We start from the raw sequence: 15,616 nt of genomic DNA on the forward strand, positions 1-15,616 counted from the left end.
TCCTCATGACTTTGGTGATCCTCTGAATTTTCTTTTGACAGTACTGACGTTTAGTCCAACATTCATGTTCCCCTCGCGTGACGTCACCCAACGGGTCTCTTTATCAAGTTTTCAGATATGTATGAGATGTTAGCACTTCCATCAAAGAGACATTTCCACATAAATAGAATAAGAATATTCTATACCTATGGACATTTCCCATCAGACGTATCACATGTTTCATTGTTCAGTAAATGTTCGTGGCCCAAAGAGGGAAAATTATCAAACATTTTACGAAAAAAGGCAAGAAGAGGAGAAGAGAAAAGTCTGAATCGCCACAAATTAGTTCTTCTCCTTTCTTAATCCTATTAATTAATTTTATCATAATTTGACTATGAAACCATACTTTTACTGATACTTGAAGTACATTTTGCTGCTAATACTTAAGTACTCAAGTGACATTTCTAATTTTGAATCTGAAACACAATAAACATTACACCTGGTAGCATGACTGAAAGAAAAAAAATAAATACATTAAAATCATTCACATATATTCGGATCTCTGTCACCTACGTTTGGGTTTGTTGGCACTCAAAGTGTTAACGCGCGTGAGGGTTGTTCCGGGTAATGTTTCGTCCTGACTTGGTCCTCGACCTGTGGGCGTGCCAACACGGCTGTCAGTGCAAAAGTGGGATATCTGTAACCACACACGACGGTGAAGGGGGTCCAGTGAGAGAGAGAGAGGAGGGGGGGCTGGTTATATGTGAAGTTGCATGTATAGTTTAAATACAAAAATATTACCTCAGTTATGTCGCGTATATTAAACCTAATCAACTGTCAGTTGCGGAGAGATTTAGCCGCGTGTCGAGGGAGAGCTCTGCTTCCTTTAAGGACCATCTGCTGCACCTCAAGAAAACAAGCTGAGGAGAGGTGAGATGGTGCAGCCTTCTTCACATGTGCGCTGCTGGACACTTCATTTAACACGTGTATTATCAATTACTGTATCAAATAGCCATGCTGAACGTGTCGTGCGTAAAATGTGCGTAAAATGCGCGTAAAGCTGCACAGCCGGTCGATTCACACAACTTTTAAAGCCGAAATGGTAAAGCAGATTTGGTGCATCGTGTCACACACATGGTGGTGACTTCAATATGTCAGCTCTGTTTGCAGTAAGGACAACATTGTAAACGAGGTGCATGTTGTAAAGCTGCAATGATTCTCCTGGAATGTCTCTGTCTTTCAGTAATGCATCTTCAGCTCTGAGGAAGAGGTGGAAGGACACCGCTGACACTGTCATCATAGGCGGGGGATGTGTGGGGGTCAGCGTGGCGTATCACCTGGCCAAAGGTGGCGTGAAGGATGTGGTGCTACTGGAGAAGTCTGATCTGACGGCTGGGTCCACCTGGCACGCTGTACGTCCACCAAAGTTTATCTAATCCAGTGAATGTGAAGGACATATGAAGGAAAATAAGCTTTTCTTGGAAGACCAATGTGATCTGTGTCTCACAGCACGAGCACATTGTCACACTACATGTTTTGACACATTTTCATTTTGGTTTACAACTAACATTACTGTCAATATTTATTATTTTTCCTCAATACAATGTCAGAAAATAATCAATAATGCCCGTCACAATTTACTCAAGTTTACTTAATCCATTCACATGAAACCAGGACCGCAACTCATTTTCAAATAATCTGCACTTCATTTTTTGGATTGTAAATTTTGTCCATAAAAGTGAGGCCAAAGTGACCAAAGAGTCCAAAACGAAACAATATTTTCTTTAGTGTCATTTAAAGCAAAGAAAAGCAGCAAATCCTCATACATATATTTTGATTAATTGACTGATAGTTGCAGCAAAATCCTCCCAATTTAGGGGCTGGAACTAGGGAATATTTGGCATTTTTGCTTAAAAAATTACTTAACTTACGAATCGTTTCACCTTTTTTTTCCCTCTAAATTTGCACTTTTTTTTCCTAATCATCTTTTGACAGATTCACAAAGTCTCCTCTTGGATTCATTTTATTAATAACTGGGCATTTTCTTCATAATTATAAGGAAAATGAATATCAGTCCCCTGAATCATATTCCAACTGACCACCGAGCGTCTAATGCTAACAGCACAAGTATGGAGAGCGTTCTTCCTCGACAGCCTCATTTACTGAAGAGGTCGACTGACATTTGTGTTGGACGGCAGCTGCTGGAAGCTTTCAAGGCATCTGAGGCCTTGACCCACTGCCGCTCATTCACTTCACTGCGATGCTATTAATACACGTTTGACATGTTGAACAGGGGAACTTACTCTTACTATGTTACTCTGTTCGTCTGTGGGGGCGGGAGCCTATCCCAGCATGCATTTGTGTGAGTGACAGGCAACTCATTTTATGAGTTATAGTCAGTTTAAAGGTTGTGAGGAACCTGTCAAAACCTGTTTTGTTTGGAAAAGTTTAGAGTGGTATCAAAACGCTTGGACAGAGTATTAAAGCTGCTATAATCAATATTTTTGTATTAACAATGTATCTAATGAGAAAAGAGGTTGCTGATGGTGATGTTTTAGCATCTTTGAGCTCATTGTTTTGGTTCTAGCGGCACAAAACGTCACTGTTTCGGTTCACTCCCACAGCTCTCATTAGCTTTGTTAGCTCCTAAACCTGACTGTACGCCACTTGTTGATCACCAAACGACAGTCAGAGAGAGTTATAGCGACCAGGTAGTGAAGATAGTGAAGCATTTAGCTGCTAAAGAGCCAGATATTTGTCTAAGGAGGTGGTGGAGACCAAAACAGAGATAAAAGAAAGTGAATATTGGACACAAATATGAATCCATGTGAGTGATGATGTTGCTCTGTGTCTTGCTAGATGTCTAAAGAAGCAACTGTTTGCAAACATATAACATGTCGTCAGTGTTGTGTTAACATCAGTTAATGCATCGGTGAGTGCTGTGTCGTCGTGGATGTATTTTCTTATCCTGGTTTGTTTTGTATTTCAGGCTGGTTTGACAACATATTACCATCCAGGCATCAACCTGAAAAAAGTCCACTATGACAGCATGAAATTATACGAGCGCCTGGAGGCTGAAACTGGACAGGTGAGGCGTCTCGCTCACCTTTCCTAACTTTGATTGTGTTGACGAGGTTTTGTCTGTGTGCTCACATGTCGTTTGTATTGTCGTTTCGTCTGCAGGCGGTGGGCCTTCATCAGCCCGGCAGCGTCCGTATCGCTTCTTCGGCGGCTCGAGTGGACGAGATGAAGTACCAGATGACGCGCACACACTGGAATGTGACTGAACAGTACTTCATCGGACCGGAGAAAGTCCACGAACTTTTCCCTCTCCTCAATATAGACAAGGTCTGTGAGAACCATGGAAATATTAGTGTATTTCACCTTATAGTGAACTTGATTCCGGTGGATTAATGATATAATGCTCATGCACCACACCATAGTACAACTATCACATAATGGCCTTTTGTCTGGCAGCATCACGAATCTTTTGTGCACAGGAATTTTCCATGAAATTTCCCAAATTAACAAATATTTGGCAGGTCGACATGAATTTTGCTATATGATACCCGGAAGGTTATTCCCTGTGATTTTCGTGAGCCCCTGTTCTTTTGTCTGGCACCACCACAAGAGCAAAATCAGTCTTTGTGCACAAGAGTGGTCCAAATCTAAAAATTGGGATGAAATCTACCAGCACAGAGCTCTGAAGAAGAGCCCTTTCTATTTTGGATATTTGCATCATCTTCATCATCATCCAAAATGTCAACTTTTCACACACAAAAATGTCTTCAAATCCATCCATCCATCCATTTTCCTCCGCTTATCCGGGGTCGGGTCGCGGTGGCAGCAGGCCAAGCAGGCTGACCCAGACTTCCCTCTCGCCCGCAACATTTTCCAGCTCATACTGGGGGATGGATGGATGGATGGGACAGGACTTTTGCTGTAAATATTCATTATCCCCAAAAGATTATTCCCTCTGAGCCTTTTAAGTGAGCCCCTGTTCTTTTGTCTGACACCACCACGAGGACAAATGGACATGTGGCCAAAACGTCAACATTTTACACACAAAAAACTCTTTTAAATCATCTAATAATAGTCAGACTGACATGAAATCTGCTTAGGACATTCATGCTCACATGTGGATACACCCCTTTGGTTAAATAAACCATAAAAAGAAGAGGAAATTTGCTGCTATGATGTCGGGACCATTTTAGTATAATGAGTATTATAGTGATGAATAGTGCATCCTCAAGAATTTAAGACATGTTTGATCAGCGGACGTCGGTGCAAGTGTGTATAATCAACGAATAAAAGCAAAAAGGATGATAAATAATCACTATCTCAGTATTATGAATGAATATTTGTTGTTACATTAAAGTTTCTCTTTGTTTTTAGGTGTTGGCCGGTCTGTACACCCCAGGAGACGGCCACATTGACCCTTACTCTCTGACCATGGCCCTGGCTGCCGGCGCTCGCATGCACGGCGCCCAGATCTACAACCCAGCCCCCGTCACCGCCCTCAACCCGACCGCCGACGGCAAGTGGGACGTCCAGACTCCTCACGGGACCATCCGCGCCAATCGCATCGTCAATGCAACAGGTCAGAGAGATCAAAAGGTCGATGGGTTCTGCTCTGGTCTTTCGTGCAAAATCAGGCCTTAAATGTCTTTTTTTGCATCAAAGTCAGCTTTTAGTTACAAAATGTTTTTTTCTCCAGACATGCAACAACTAGAGGCTCATATTTACTGCAGTCCGTACACTAAGGTTTGGGTCTTGGAGGTGTTTCACGAGGCATTTCAAATTTAGGATAAGACCCACGCTAACATGTGGGAATACATAGTCGCTGCTCTATGTTATCTGTGCACACTGTACAGCAGGAGAACTTTGCCCACACTGACCACTGCTTGCAGAGTTCAGAGTAATTTAGACGTTGGCTTGAACTGGGTCATACCAGTTCTGGGGGGATTTTGTTGGCAAGGACTCCTTTCATCCCTGCTGTTGTCGTTTTGGTTATCTGGCAACTTACAGGAATTTGCTTCAATGTGTCATCGAAGAGATTGTGTAACATCTAGAAATATATATATATAGATCATGCATGTTTCATCCTTGGTCACCTTTTCTCTGCAGTAACAGCCGTCTTAAATTTGTCTAAAAAAAAACAATTAGCAACTGCAGTTCATCACTTAACAACACTGTTAAAGCCATGGATCAGAATGTGGATTTGTATTCATGGTAAAACATAATGTTCCAGAGCACTCCACCACACCGCTATGTATACAGCTCATACGTAACGTCTTGTTATATTTCCTGCCTTGAATTTGCACATTCTGTCCTCTTGGTTGAAGCCAGTAATGTTTCGGATCCTGCTGGCGTTTTGCCTTCACCGCCTCCGACAGCCAATCCAAACAGGCCAACAGTTTCATCCAATCCTGAAGCAGCAGCACTTGCACACCTCCCGACAGAATTGTTTTTTTTTTCCTTTTTCAAGCATTTTCTTGCTTTTTGCATCCAGGGACTGAAATGTCAAACTGATAGATATCACACCTGTCTGTGCTTTAACAATTTAATTACTGGTATTAAATGGGTCACTGGAGGCTTTTGAAAGTACTTACTGCCCTTTTGTATGTGGGGTTTGTTCTGGTGGCAGAAATAACCCCCGTAATTAATCCAACATAGCAAGAAAGAACGCTATCACCAAGAGACAGCAGGAACCATTGTGCTCATGTCATTGTTTAAAACCCATTACCCACAAGCAGCTGTTTTGTTGAGCTTGCATAACACCAACTATCCTTGGTTAAAGCTTCTCTCTGCTCTTTCTTACATACTTTATTCCTCCCATTCCTCACAGAGCCTTGTGCAGAACCTTAACCACCTCTTTTGTCCAGCCAGCATTTTTATTTTTCACAAACTCTGTTCACTTAAACTGTGGAGCAGTCTGAAGCGCAGTACTCCCGCCTCCCAGTTGGACATTAAGAGCCTAAATTAAGGTCAAAGGTTCCCTAGAATGTGACCCCATTGCATCAGTTTCAACATGTCAGCATTGTTTTGAGTAAGTTACACTTTTAAACCTGCAAAATATATCAATCAATAACAGGCTTAAACCCAGTGATTTCCACTAGATGTTGTTATAACACTGTTTATTTGCATAAAAGTTTATTGTTCTAGTATTTCTTTTTTTTTATACATGCTCCCACTTGGAATATCAGCTATTAAAAGCATTAATGCATTACTTTTAAACTGTTTAAACTTCTCTGCAGGCTTGCTAACTAGATTTACAGCTCACTGTAACTATGTGGATATATATTTTTTTAATCAAATTGTAATTTCTATTTTATCAAATTTGTGAAGTGTCTTCACAATATTTCCACATGTTATTTAGCCTGCGACCTTCTGACCTGATTATTATACGTTTTTTATATTCATGAATAGAGAAACACAAATAGTTCAGCAGCGTGGACATAGTGGGACTTGTTTCAAAGGACGTTTTATTTTGGCGAGCTTGTTGACTCCGTTCATCACTACTCCTGGGTAACCCAGTGAATCGGCCCTGTGTGCAGGCGTCTGGTAAACACGGTCCTCTGCAGCACAGCTCTTGCATAACCTGCCCGGGACGTTATCTGGATTTTGTGTGCATGCCCCCCCCCCAACCCCATCCCTCACCATGAGAAAGAGTTCACATGTGGTGCACGTGCAGAATATAAAGAGTAAATGTTGCAGATGTACATGCAATTAAACAAATTCACCCCCTTTGAAATATAATGGAATTGAAGTGGATGTTAATTTCACTTTAACAGGTCTCAAGACACAAAGCCCACATTGATCTTTGTTTGGTTCACATTTCCCAATCACTGACTGAATCATATTGACGTAGCATCAGAGACGTCGCCCACAAGTTTCTGAGGAGCCAAAAGGAAGCTCAAAGTGGGAGTGACGACACAGGAGTACGCACTAGAGGACACAGCTAGCAGTAGGGACCTGAGACGACGCCGACCTGTCACTCAAAGCGGCCAGGTCCCTGCTTAACTTTAAGCCTTAATAGAATTAAAACGGGTGAGTTACATAAAAAAATGACCCCCGTACAGTCGTCATAAACGGGGAAATTAGCTTTAGAGACCAAAACTTTATTTGTACCGGGCTGCAAACATGCTTATTTCTGCTGTAAAGTTTGACATTTTAACATGGAGGTCTATGGGGATCGACTCGCTTCTGGAGCCTCAAGTGGCCATTTGAGGAACTGCAGTTTTTGGCACATCTCACTCGCTCAGCAACAGAGGTTGCAACTTGGTCACAACGAGGCACATTTGTTGTGTTTGGTATGAACCAGCTGATGAGAGACAGACAGCTGCAACGCTCGTACTGTTTTCACCTTTGTGTGTGTGTGTGTGTGTGTGTCATCATGGCACAATGTGGGTGCTGGAGACAGCTGTTGTATCAGGAACCACCACAGAGGAGGCTTTTAGTACTTTGCCAGGTGTTATTATTTCTGTCTGTCTCTCTCTGTGGATAGATTTTGTCACAGCGACAGCGTCACAACCATGCGAGATGCGGTCAAAAAGCTGCACAGGTGTGTAGTTCAGATCAAAATTTAGGCCAAGTACGAAGATGAGTGTGGTCCAAGCAAGGGAAGTAGGGGGCTAGGAAGTGAGAAAGGGGACATTTTATGCCCCTGGCCTGATTTTGCAGAGCGGGCATAACATGCAAATTGTTCTCTTGCTCCCTTCGTGTCTGCTGAAAAACTGCTGTTACATAATGTAAATGACTGTAAACCCCTGAGGCTAAACTGCTGCTATAAAACTGCTGCTATGAAACAATGATATCCGTGTTCTCACAGACAGTTCGTCTACGTCAATGCAGCAGAATGTGCTGATTGAGCTGATCAGGTGTGCTGTACATTTAACTTTTTCTGCAGAGGACGTAACTTCTTACATACAAACCGATTCATTCGTCAAACTTTGTGGGTCCACCAGGAGTCATAAAGTCTTTATTCACGGTTCAATAAAACCTCTGAGGCAGTAAAGAACATACTGTACCAGCACTGCCAAGTCGCCAAAAGTCTGGTACAGTGGAGGCAGTTGAGAATATTTCTTGCTAAGAGTTAGATGAGAAGATTGACACCACTGATATATCTATCTGTCTGTTGAATATGAAACTAAAGCCAGCAGCTAGTTAGCGTAGCTTCGAATAAAGACTGGAAGCAGGAGGAAAACAGCCAGCGTAGCTCCGTCCACAAGTAAATGCATGTGCCGATGTCTTGTGTTTAATGTGTACATTTCTAGGTGGGGCGCCTCCGGCACGAAACTGCGTATAAAAACAGTTCAGTTTTTGTCCTGATTGCAAAACAAGACAGGAATGAGAGAATGTGTTCATTAATGAGATCTAGAGCTGCAGGTTGTTACCTGTGGACGGAGCAAGGCTAGCTGTTTCCTGTCTTTATGCTAAGCTAAGCTATCCGTTCTAACTAATTCAAATGCAGCCCACAAAGCAGAGCCGACTTAATCTTGTTAGTTGATTTAATACCATCCCTGTGGTTTTTTTAAAGGTTTCTGGGCCCGGGAGGTGGGCAAGATGATTGGGTTCGAACACCCCACCATCCCGGTGCACCACCAGTACATCGTGACGGCAACGGTTCCGGAGGTGAAGGCTCTGAAGAAGGAGCTGGCCGTCATCAGGGACCTGGAGGGCTCTTACTACCTGCGTCAGGAAAGAGACGGCCTGCTGTTCGGCCCGTATGAGAAGATGGAGAAGATGGTGCTGCAGGACTCCTGGGTCAGAGACGGAGTGCCCCCAGGTCTGTCCGCCATCTGTCCGTCTGTCCTCCATTTTTTTCTATTTCTTTTAGCTAACTATCTGTGCCTCTGTGTGGCTGCTGCAGGTTTCGGTAAGGAGCTGTTTGAGTCGGACCTTGACAGGATAATGGAGCACGTTGAGATGGCCATGGAGATGGTCCCCGTGCTGAAGAAGGCTGACATCATCAACATAGTGTCTGGACCGATCACGTACACCCCTGACCTGCTGCCCATGGTCGGACCACACCAAGGAGTTCGCAACTACTGGACTGCCATTGGCTTCGGGTAAGTGTTGGGGATGGGGATTGGTTAGCAGATGAGGGGCTGATTCATAATGCTCAAAGCTTTGGACTGTTTTCAGGTATGGAGTCATCCATGCCGGCGGGATCGGTAAGTTCCTGAGTGACTGGATCAGGAATGGGGAGCCTCCTTACGACCTGATTGAATGCGACCCCAACCGCTACGGCAAATGGTCGGACGAGTCTTTCCTGTGCGCCAAAGCTCGAGAATCTTACGGCTTCAACAATGTGGGTAAGAACAAGACGATCGCGCGTTCATCGGACGAAACCTTCTCTTTTCACCGTCGCTAAACGGTAACTCGTCACTCTTGTCGGTCTCGCCAGTTGGCTACCCGAAGGAGGAGCGATTCGCCGGTCGACCAACCTGCCGAAAAAGTGGCGTTTACGAGCTGCTGAAGGACAAAGCGTCCATGGGCCTCCACGCCGGCTGGGAACAACCGCACTGGTTCTACAAACCTGGAGATGACATCGGATACAAGTAAGGCATCTAGTGAGCAGAGCTCATCTGAAATATGACTTTAATGTACGTTCTTTAAAAATCTCTAACAATGTGTTTGGCCGTGGTTACACTTATCTTTTTAATGTGACTTTGGCACTCAGCTGTGTCCACACTTCAATGCGACCTGCCTGATCGGATATATTTCGTGGTCAAAGGAACGGCTGTATAACGGCGGATAAACACATTTCATTTCCTTTTAAATTCTTCAAATGGAACAAATGTTCCTGTTGTTTGAGCTTTTGTTTCGTAACTCCTTTTTATTGTTATTGCTAACCGCTCTTGCAACCCTTTTAATTAACCATCAATCACACATTCCTGCACCGGAGACACCGCCTCACTTTTACATTTCCCTCTTATCATTGTGGAGAAAGAAGAAGAATTTAGCCACGACTCTGAGTATACAGCAATGCATAAAGAAAGACGCTCTTATGGTTTCTGCTGGAGATGCATGTTCCTCTGAATATACGTTTTGAAGACACAATGTTCGTGGCACACGGCCCAAACACACGTTCCCACGTTCGGTTTAGTGCAAGATGAACTCACCACACACATCATCTGACTCTTAAGCTGCAGCACAAGAGAACCATTTAGATATTTAGACACCACACTGTGAAAGAACAGAACAGCTGCTAACGTTCAAACAACACATGCAGATAACTGTCAATAGCTGCATTTGACACAACTGTCACCATGAGCAGGATCTCAGCTTCAGAATATGTGACATAACAATGATTTAAAAACCACACTGTTAGACATTTCTCTAGAGTCTTGCCAAACCATTTTGCCGTCTCAATAGCTGCATACGTGGCTCATATCTGTGACATGGAGGTTTATCTTTGAACAAATGTTAAAGCCAAAGTCGTAACTTTCTTTTTCTGCAATTGACGCAACATTTTATGCAGACATTGATGTTTTTAGAGGATGAATCATACTAATTTTGGTGATCCTGTGACTTTTCATCTGGAGCCACCATCATTGTAAACATGTTTAATACTTTGGTTTATGACAAAATACATGCAAATGACTTTGCTTTTTGTGCTAATTGGTTAGCACGCTATTACGCTAAACTAAGATGGTGAACATTCTACCTGCTAAACGTTGAGTATGTTATTATGCTGACATTAGCATTTAGCTCTTACAGGGATGCTAGCATGGCTGTCGACTCATGAGTTTTGTTAATATACCATAATAGTCTCAACAAGAACAAATAGAGGTTTGTATTCATTATAACGAGCGATTATAAAGAGATGTTTGTGCTGTGCTCAGGCCCAGTTTCCGACGCACCAACTGGTTCGGACCAGTTGGCAGAGAGTGCAAGCTGGTGATGGAGAAGGTGGGCGTGATCGACCTGACGCCTTTTGCCAAGTACATCGTGGAGGGGAAGGACTCTCACAAGCTGCTGGACCGCCTGTTTGCCAACACCATGCCCAAGGTAGAGCACATGCGTGCTTTATTAACACCCGTGTGAGCCTGTTTGAAGTGCACGCCGCCTCTCTCCGACTCATTATCCTCTGTGTCTGTAGGTGGGCCTGACTAATATCAGCCACATGTTGACACCCACCGGAAGAGTGTTCGCTGAGGTCACCATCACCCAGCTGGCACCAGGAGAGTTCCTGCTCATCACAGGCTCGGGGTCAGAGGGGCATGACCTCAGGTGAAAACTGTGCTTCATCTCACTCCGCTTAATCAGGCTAACAGTAGCTAGCTTGGTAGTTTCATCCTGCCTAAACAATGAGGCAAGCACAGCATAAAGGTTATAGATAATAATGGGATGTTTTCATAACAGCCATAGAGTGCAGCAGCTGGTTCTAGAAGCATTTTCCCCAATCTGTTACATTATACGGGAAAGTCCTGTGTACAGACACATTTTTTTACTAAGGGATCATGTTTTGTCAGTAATTTTGGGTCCAAATCAGGCAGCAACCTCCACGCCAATGCAGAAGCGTCTTAAAGCTGCATTCTCTCTAATGTCCACCAGGGGGCGACTCCTCTGGTTGCATAGAAGTCTATGAGAAAATGACTCTACTTCTCTCTTGATTTATTACCTCAGTAAACATTGTAAACATGAGTTTATGGTCTCAATCTCTAGTTTCAAGTCTTCTTCAATACAGCATGATGTTCATTTAGTAAATGATGGTCCATTTAGAGTCAAACAGACCATAAAGCAGGGGATGCTTTAGGGCGGGGCTACACATTGATTGACAGGTTGCTCCCAGTTTTTATCAAAGAACCAGATATTTTTTTCCACTCAGTCGCATATTATTGTTTATGGAGAAAATGAATGAAGCATTTACTTCTGCTACCAGGAACGCCTCAAATAGGACTCAAGGAATTTATTGTCATATGCTTTTAAAAATGCCCCCAGTGCACATCCATTCAATTAAAAAACATAATTAAAAAAAGTTAAATAATAGCTCCTTCCACTTTGCAACCCTATGAATTGTAGTTTTAGTACTCAAAAGCATTGAGACACGCTTTTTGAAAAAACTACACTCATGCATCTTAGCAGCAAACCAGAGCCCCACACACACACAAACACACCCACACACACACACACACACACTGCAGAGAACACCAACTACATGATGTTAGTTCTCACACCCTGGCCAGAGCTGAGCCCCAAGCTGTGCTGAAGAAAACTCTCACACAGTCTGTTTTATTAGGCAGAAACCTAAAACCTTTCAGCAGCTGTCAACACAACTCCCCTCAATTTGCTCCAATCAGAAGGCAGTGTGACATTAAAACGTTCTCTCTAACCAACGACACACGTTTCATGCTGTGTAGCGACCTCTGCTGGTGAAGACTACAGATGGAGAGTTCAGCCAGATCACATCATCCTGTGAGGCTTTTCACACAAATGGCTTTGTGACAATATGTCAAATCACACAAAAATCATTTGCACTGCTAGATGGCGCCAAATCCTACACACTGGACTTTTAAAATCATTTAAAATCATTTTTGCCCTGTCTTTAAAACTCCAACCTTTAACCCGTATTAATGCGTTTGTTCAACATGCAGAGAAGCAGGACTGATACGAAATTTGCCTGCTGAAAGTTTTCTCTGTGTTTGAACTTTCTTCAGGTGGATAGAGGACGAAGCTGCAAACGGAGGGTATGACGTGGACATCAGAAACGTAACAGAAGATATCGGCGTGTTGGGCATCGCGGGACCAAACTCCCGCAAAGTTCTTCAGAAGCTGACGGATGAGGATTTGAGCGACGCCGGGTTCAAGTTTCTCCACTGCAAGTCCATCCAGTTGGCCGGCGTTCCCGTCCGGGCCATCAGGATCTCCTACACAGGTACTGCACACTTTGTGAAGTTACTTCCTGTTTGCTTTAAGTACTTTTCTGTTTATTTTTTTAAACAAATGACTAACTATGCTTAAATAATGAGATATTAAATTAAAATTATGATGTTCAAATTCTGAAATAAATGATGATATTATGAGATGTTGACTAAAATTTGGTTTTACAAAGTTAAAATTATGAGAAACTTTGTTTTTGTGCACTTAAGTTACTGAATTATTTCATAATTCTCAATTAGTGGATCTTTTATTTTTGCATAGCTGAAAAAACAAGTCGATTAATTGATTCGATCGGCAGATAAATAATCTGCAACTGCTTCAATAATCAACTGTTCAGGTACTTGTAAACTACACAAACTAAAGACTGCTAAAGGCCGCTGCCCAGTTGACGGCCGTGCAACCGTCTTGACATACTGGTCAGTGATACTAAACGTGTGTGTGTGTGTGTGTGTGTGTGTGTTCGTGTGTGTGTTCAGGTGAGCTCGGGTGGGAGCTGTACATCGAGCAGAAGAACATGGCGACTGTGTACCAGGCCATGATGAAAGAAGGAAAAGATGAGGGCATCGACAATTTCGGCGTGTACGCCATGTCCTCCCTCAGACTGGAAAAGGGCTTCAGAGGCTGGGGAGCCGAGGTACACACACACACACACACACACACACACACACACACACACACACACACACACACACACACACACACACACACACACACACACACACACACACACACACACACACACACACACACACACACACACACACACACACACACACACACACACACACACACACACAGGAGGACAAGTAAGAGAGAGTACATCACAACTTTTCTTCTGGTTGAACAAACAAGATACAACATGTTCATCAGTGAGCTTTGAAGGTGCTGGTACGCAGATTTTGTTAACTTTAAAAGAGCTAGGCTATCTGTTTCCCTCTGTTTCCAGTCATTATGCTAAGCTAAGCTAACTGGCTGCCGGCTGTCTCTACATATTTACCGTGCAGGCATGAGAGTGATATCTAATCTTTTGATCTAACTCTTGGCAAGAAATTGTGAACTATCCTTTTTAAGGTTATGACTTTTGACATCTGTCGATCTTTACAGATGAACTGTGACACAAATCCTCTGGAGGCCGGATTGGATTATTTCATCAAATTGAACAAGGTTACCATCTATCTCATTAGTAATTGTGCATTTTTTTTAAACATACATTAACACGTTTTTACGATCTATTTCCTCTATAACCAGGAATAAATTCTGAATAACACTGTTTTCTGTGTTCGTCCAGCCCGCTGACTTCATTGGCAAAGCCGCCGTTCAGGAGATCAAAGCCAAGGGCCTGAAGAGGAAGCTCTCCTACATCAGTCTGGAAACGGACGATATCGACCCCGAAGGCAACGAGACCATCTGGCACAACGGCAAGGTCAGCAACGGCGGAAGTCGCCCAGTGAGGCAGTTTTTTTTCCCGTGGTTGTTTTGTGGTTATTTCTCACATGAGCGCGGCGTGTCTTCCCTCGTCAGGTGGTCGGCAACACGACGTCCGGAGCCTACAGCTACAGCAGCCAGCAGAGCCTGGCGTTCGCCTACCTGCCTCCGGAGCTGTGCTCGGTGGGCCAGAAGGTGATGGTGGAGCTGCTGGGGAGGAAATACCGCGCCATGGTCATCCAGGAGCCCTTAGTCCTCACCGAACCCACGCGGACCCGGCTGCAGAAGAAAGCAAAGGGAAAGTCATAAGATGTCCTCGATCAGATCCTCACACGCTAATGAAAAAAAGATTTTATTGTGATATATCAACGAGAGTCTTATATCCATGTACTGGACTGTTTGTGGCCACCTCACAACTTCTAGTTCCTGTTTTGTCTCTTCACGAGGGGGAAGTTGAAAACAGATTGCGAGTGTGATTCATGAATGTGTTTTTTGAGCAACAGGGAAATAAACATGTTTCATGTTCCTGCACCGAAATGTCTTAAAGTTCTGCGTGAGTAATTTACTTTTTTGTAATTCTCTGAATGGATGTTATTGTTTTACAAGTCAAACGTTTTGTGAAGGATGCTTGAATTCTTGAAATTTCAACTGGAAGGGTTGAAGGGAAAAAAGGAAAAAGCTGCATTTGTAATAGTCTTATGAGCATTTAGTGATAAATGTAACAAAGTATACAAACGACAATAACCAACAGAAACAGAAGTCTCGCCAACTTGTACAAAGATTGTTTTATAAATCTGTTCTTTGTTTTACGAATATGTAATTAAACTGGTTTATATTAATACCGTGATAATTAAATCAAAGCACTCAATGTCTTGTATCAGGTGTTTTTGTGTCTTAACTACTTTCCCTCTTCCTTAGTGTGCAAGTCTTTCATTTTCTAGAGTTTTGTAAGACTTTTATTTCATTATAGCTTTTATTTCAAAATGCCTTTTTGTCAAAAGCCTATTTTTCCTAATTCACCCGACTGAATACATTCAATAGTAAGACCACTTGTGCAAAGTATCCATGCTACAGTGGCCCCTGCTTGTATACTACTGTATAGTTTATCATGTTTGTATACTATATGTTGTATACAGTACATCCACTGTACAGTAATATTATGAAGTATATACTGTATAATAGAAATCAAAGAATACCATGATATATCATTTCATAAAATACATACAAGCACATAGTAATATATAGTGTTATACTGCCGAATGAGTAATGTAATCTAATCGATTAATCAACAACATTCAGCTCTAATCCAAATCAATGGGTCGTT

The 15,616-nt window shown here is 42.8% G+C and overlaps 1 protein-coding gene across 1 annotated transcript; it reads left to right on the forward strand.

The window, feature by feature from the left end:
• Positions 1-746: 746 nt before the first annotated feature.
• dmgdh (dimethylglycine dehydrogenase) lies at positions 747-15,334 on the forward strand. Its single transcript, XM_079178639.1, has 16 exons — positions 747-909; positions 1,223-1,391; positions 2,969-3,067; positions 3,163-3,327; positions 4,375-4,579; positions 8,519-8,767; positions 8,852-9,050; positions 9,127-9,296; positions 9,389-9,542; positions 10,830-10,995; positions 11,087-11,217; positions 12,645-12,862; positions 13,344-13,501; positions 13,972-14,031; positions 14,156-14,290; positions 14,389-15,334. Exons 1-16 carry the CDS (start codon positions 788-790, stop codon positions 14,599-14,601), a joined length of 2,613 nt encoding a protein of 870 aa, XP_079034765.1. The 5' UTR covers positions 747-787; the 3' UTR covers positions 14,602-15,334.
• The last annotated feature ends 282 nt before the right edge of the window (positions 15,335-15,616 follow it).

This window comes from Pholis gunnellus, assembly GCF_910591455.1.
Source record: "Pholis gunnellus genome assembly, chromosome: 18".
NCBI classification, from domain to species: Eukaryota; Metazoa; Chordata; class Actinopteri; order Perciformes; family Pholidae; genus Pholis; species Pholis gunnellus.

What these genes read in the sequence shown, in the direction of transcription:
- dmgdh (XM_079178639.1), top strand. Translation starts at nt 788, where the DNA reads ATGTCGCGTATATTAAACCTAATCAACTGTCAGTTGCGGAGAGATTTA. An exon ending in CTGGGTCCACCTGGCACGCT is followed by an intron (nt 1,392 to 2,968) that starts GTACGTCCACCA and finishes TTTGTATTTCAG; the next exon opens with GCTGGTTTGACAACATATTA. An exon ending in CAGAGACGGAGTGCCCCCAG is followed by an intron (nt 8,768 to 8,851) that starts GTCTGTCCGCCA and finishes TGGCTGCTGCAG; the next exon opens with GTTTCGGTAAGGAGCTGTTT.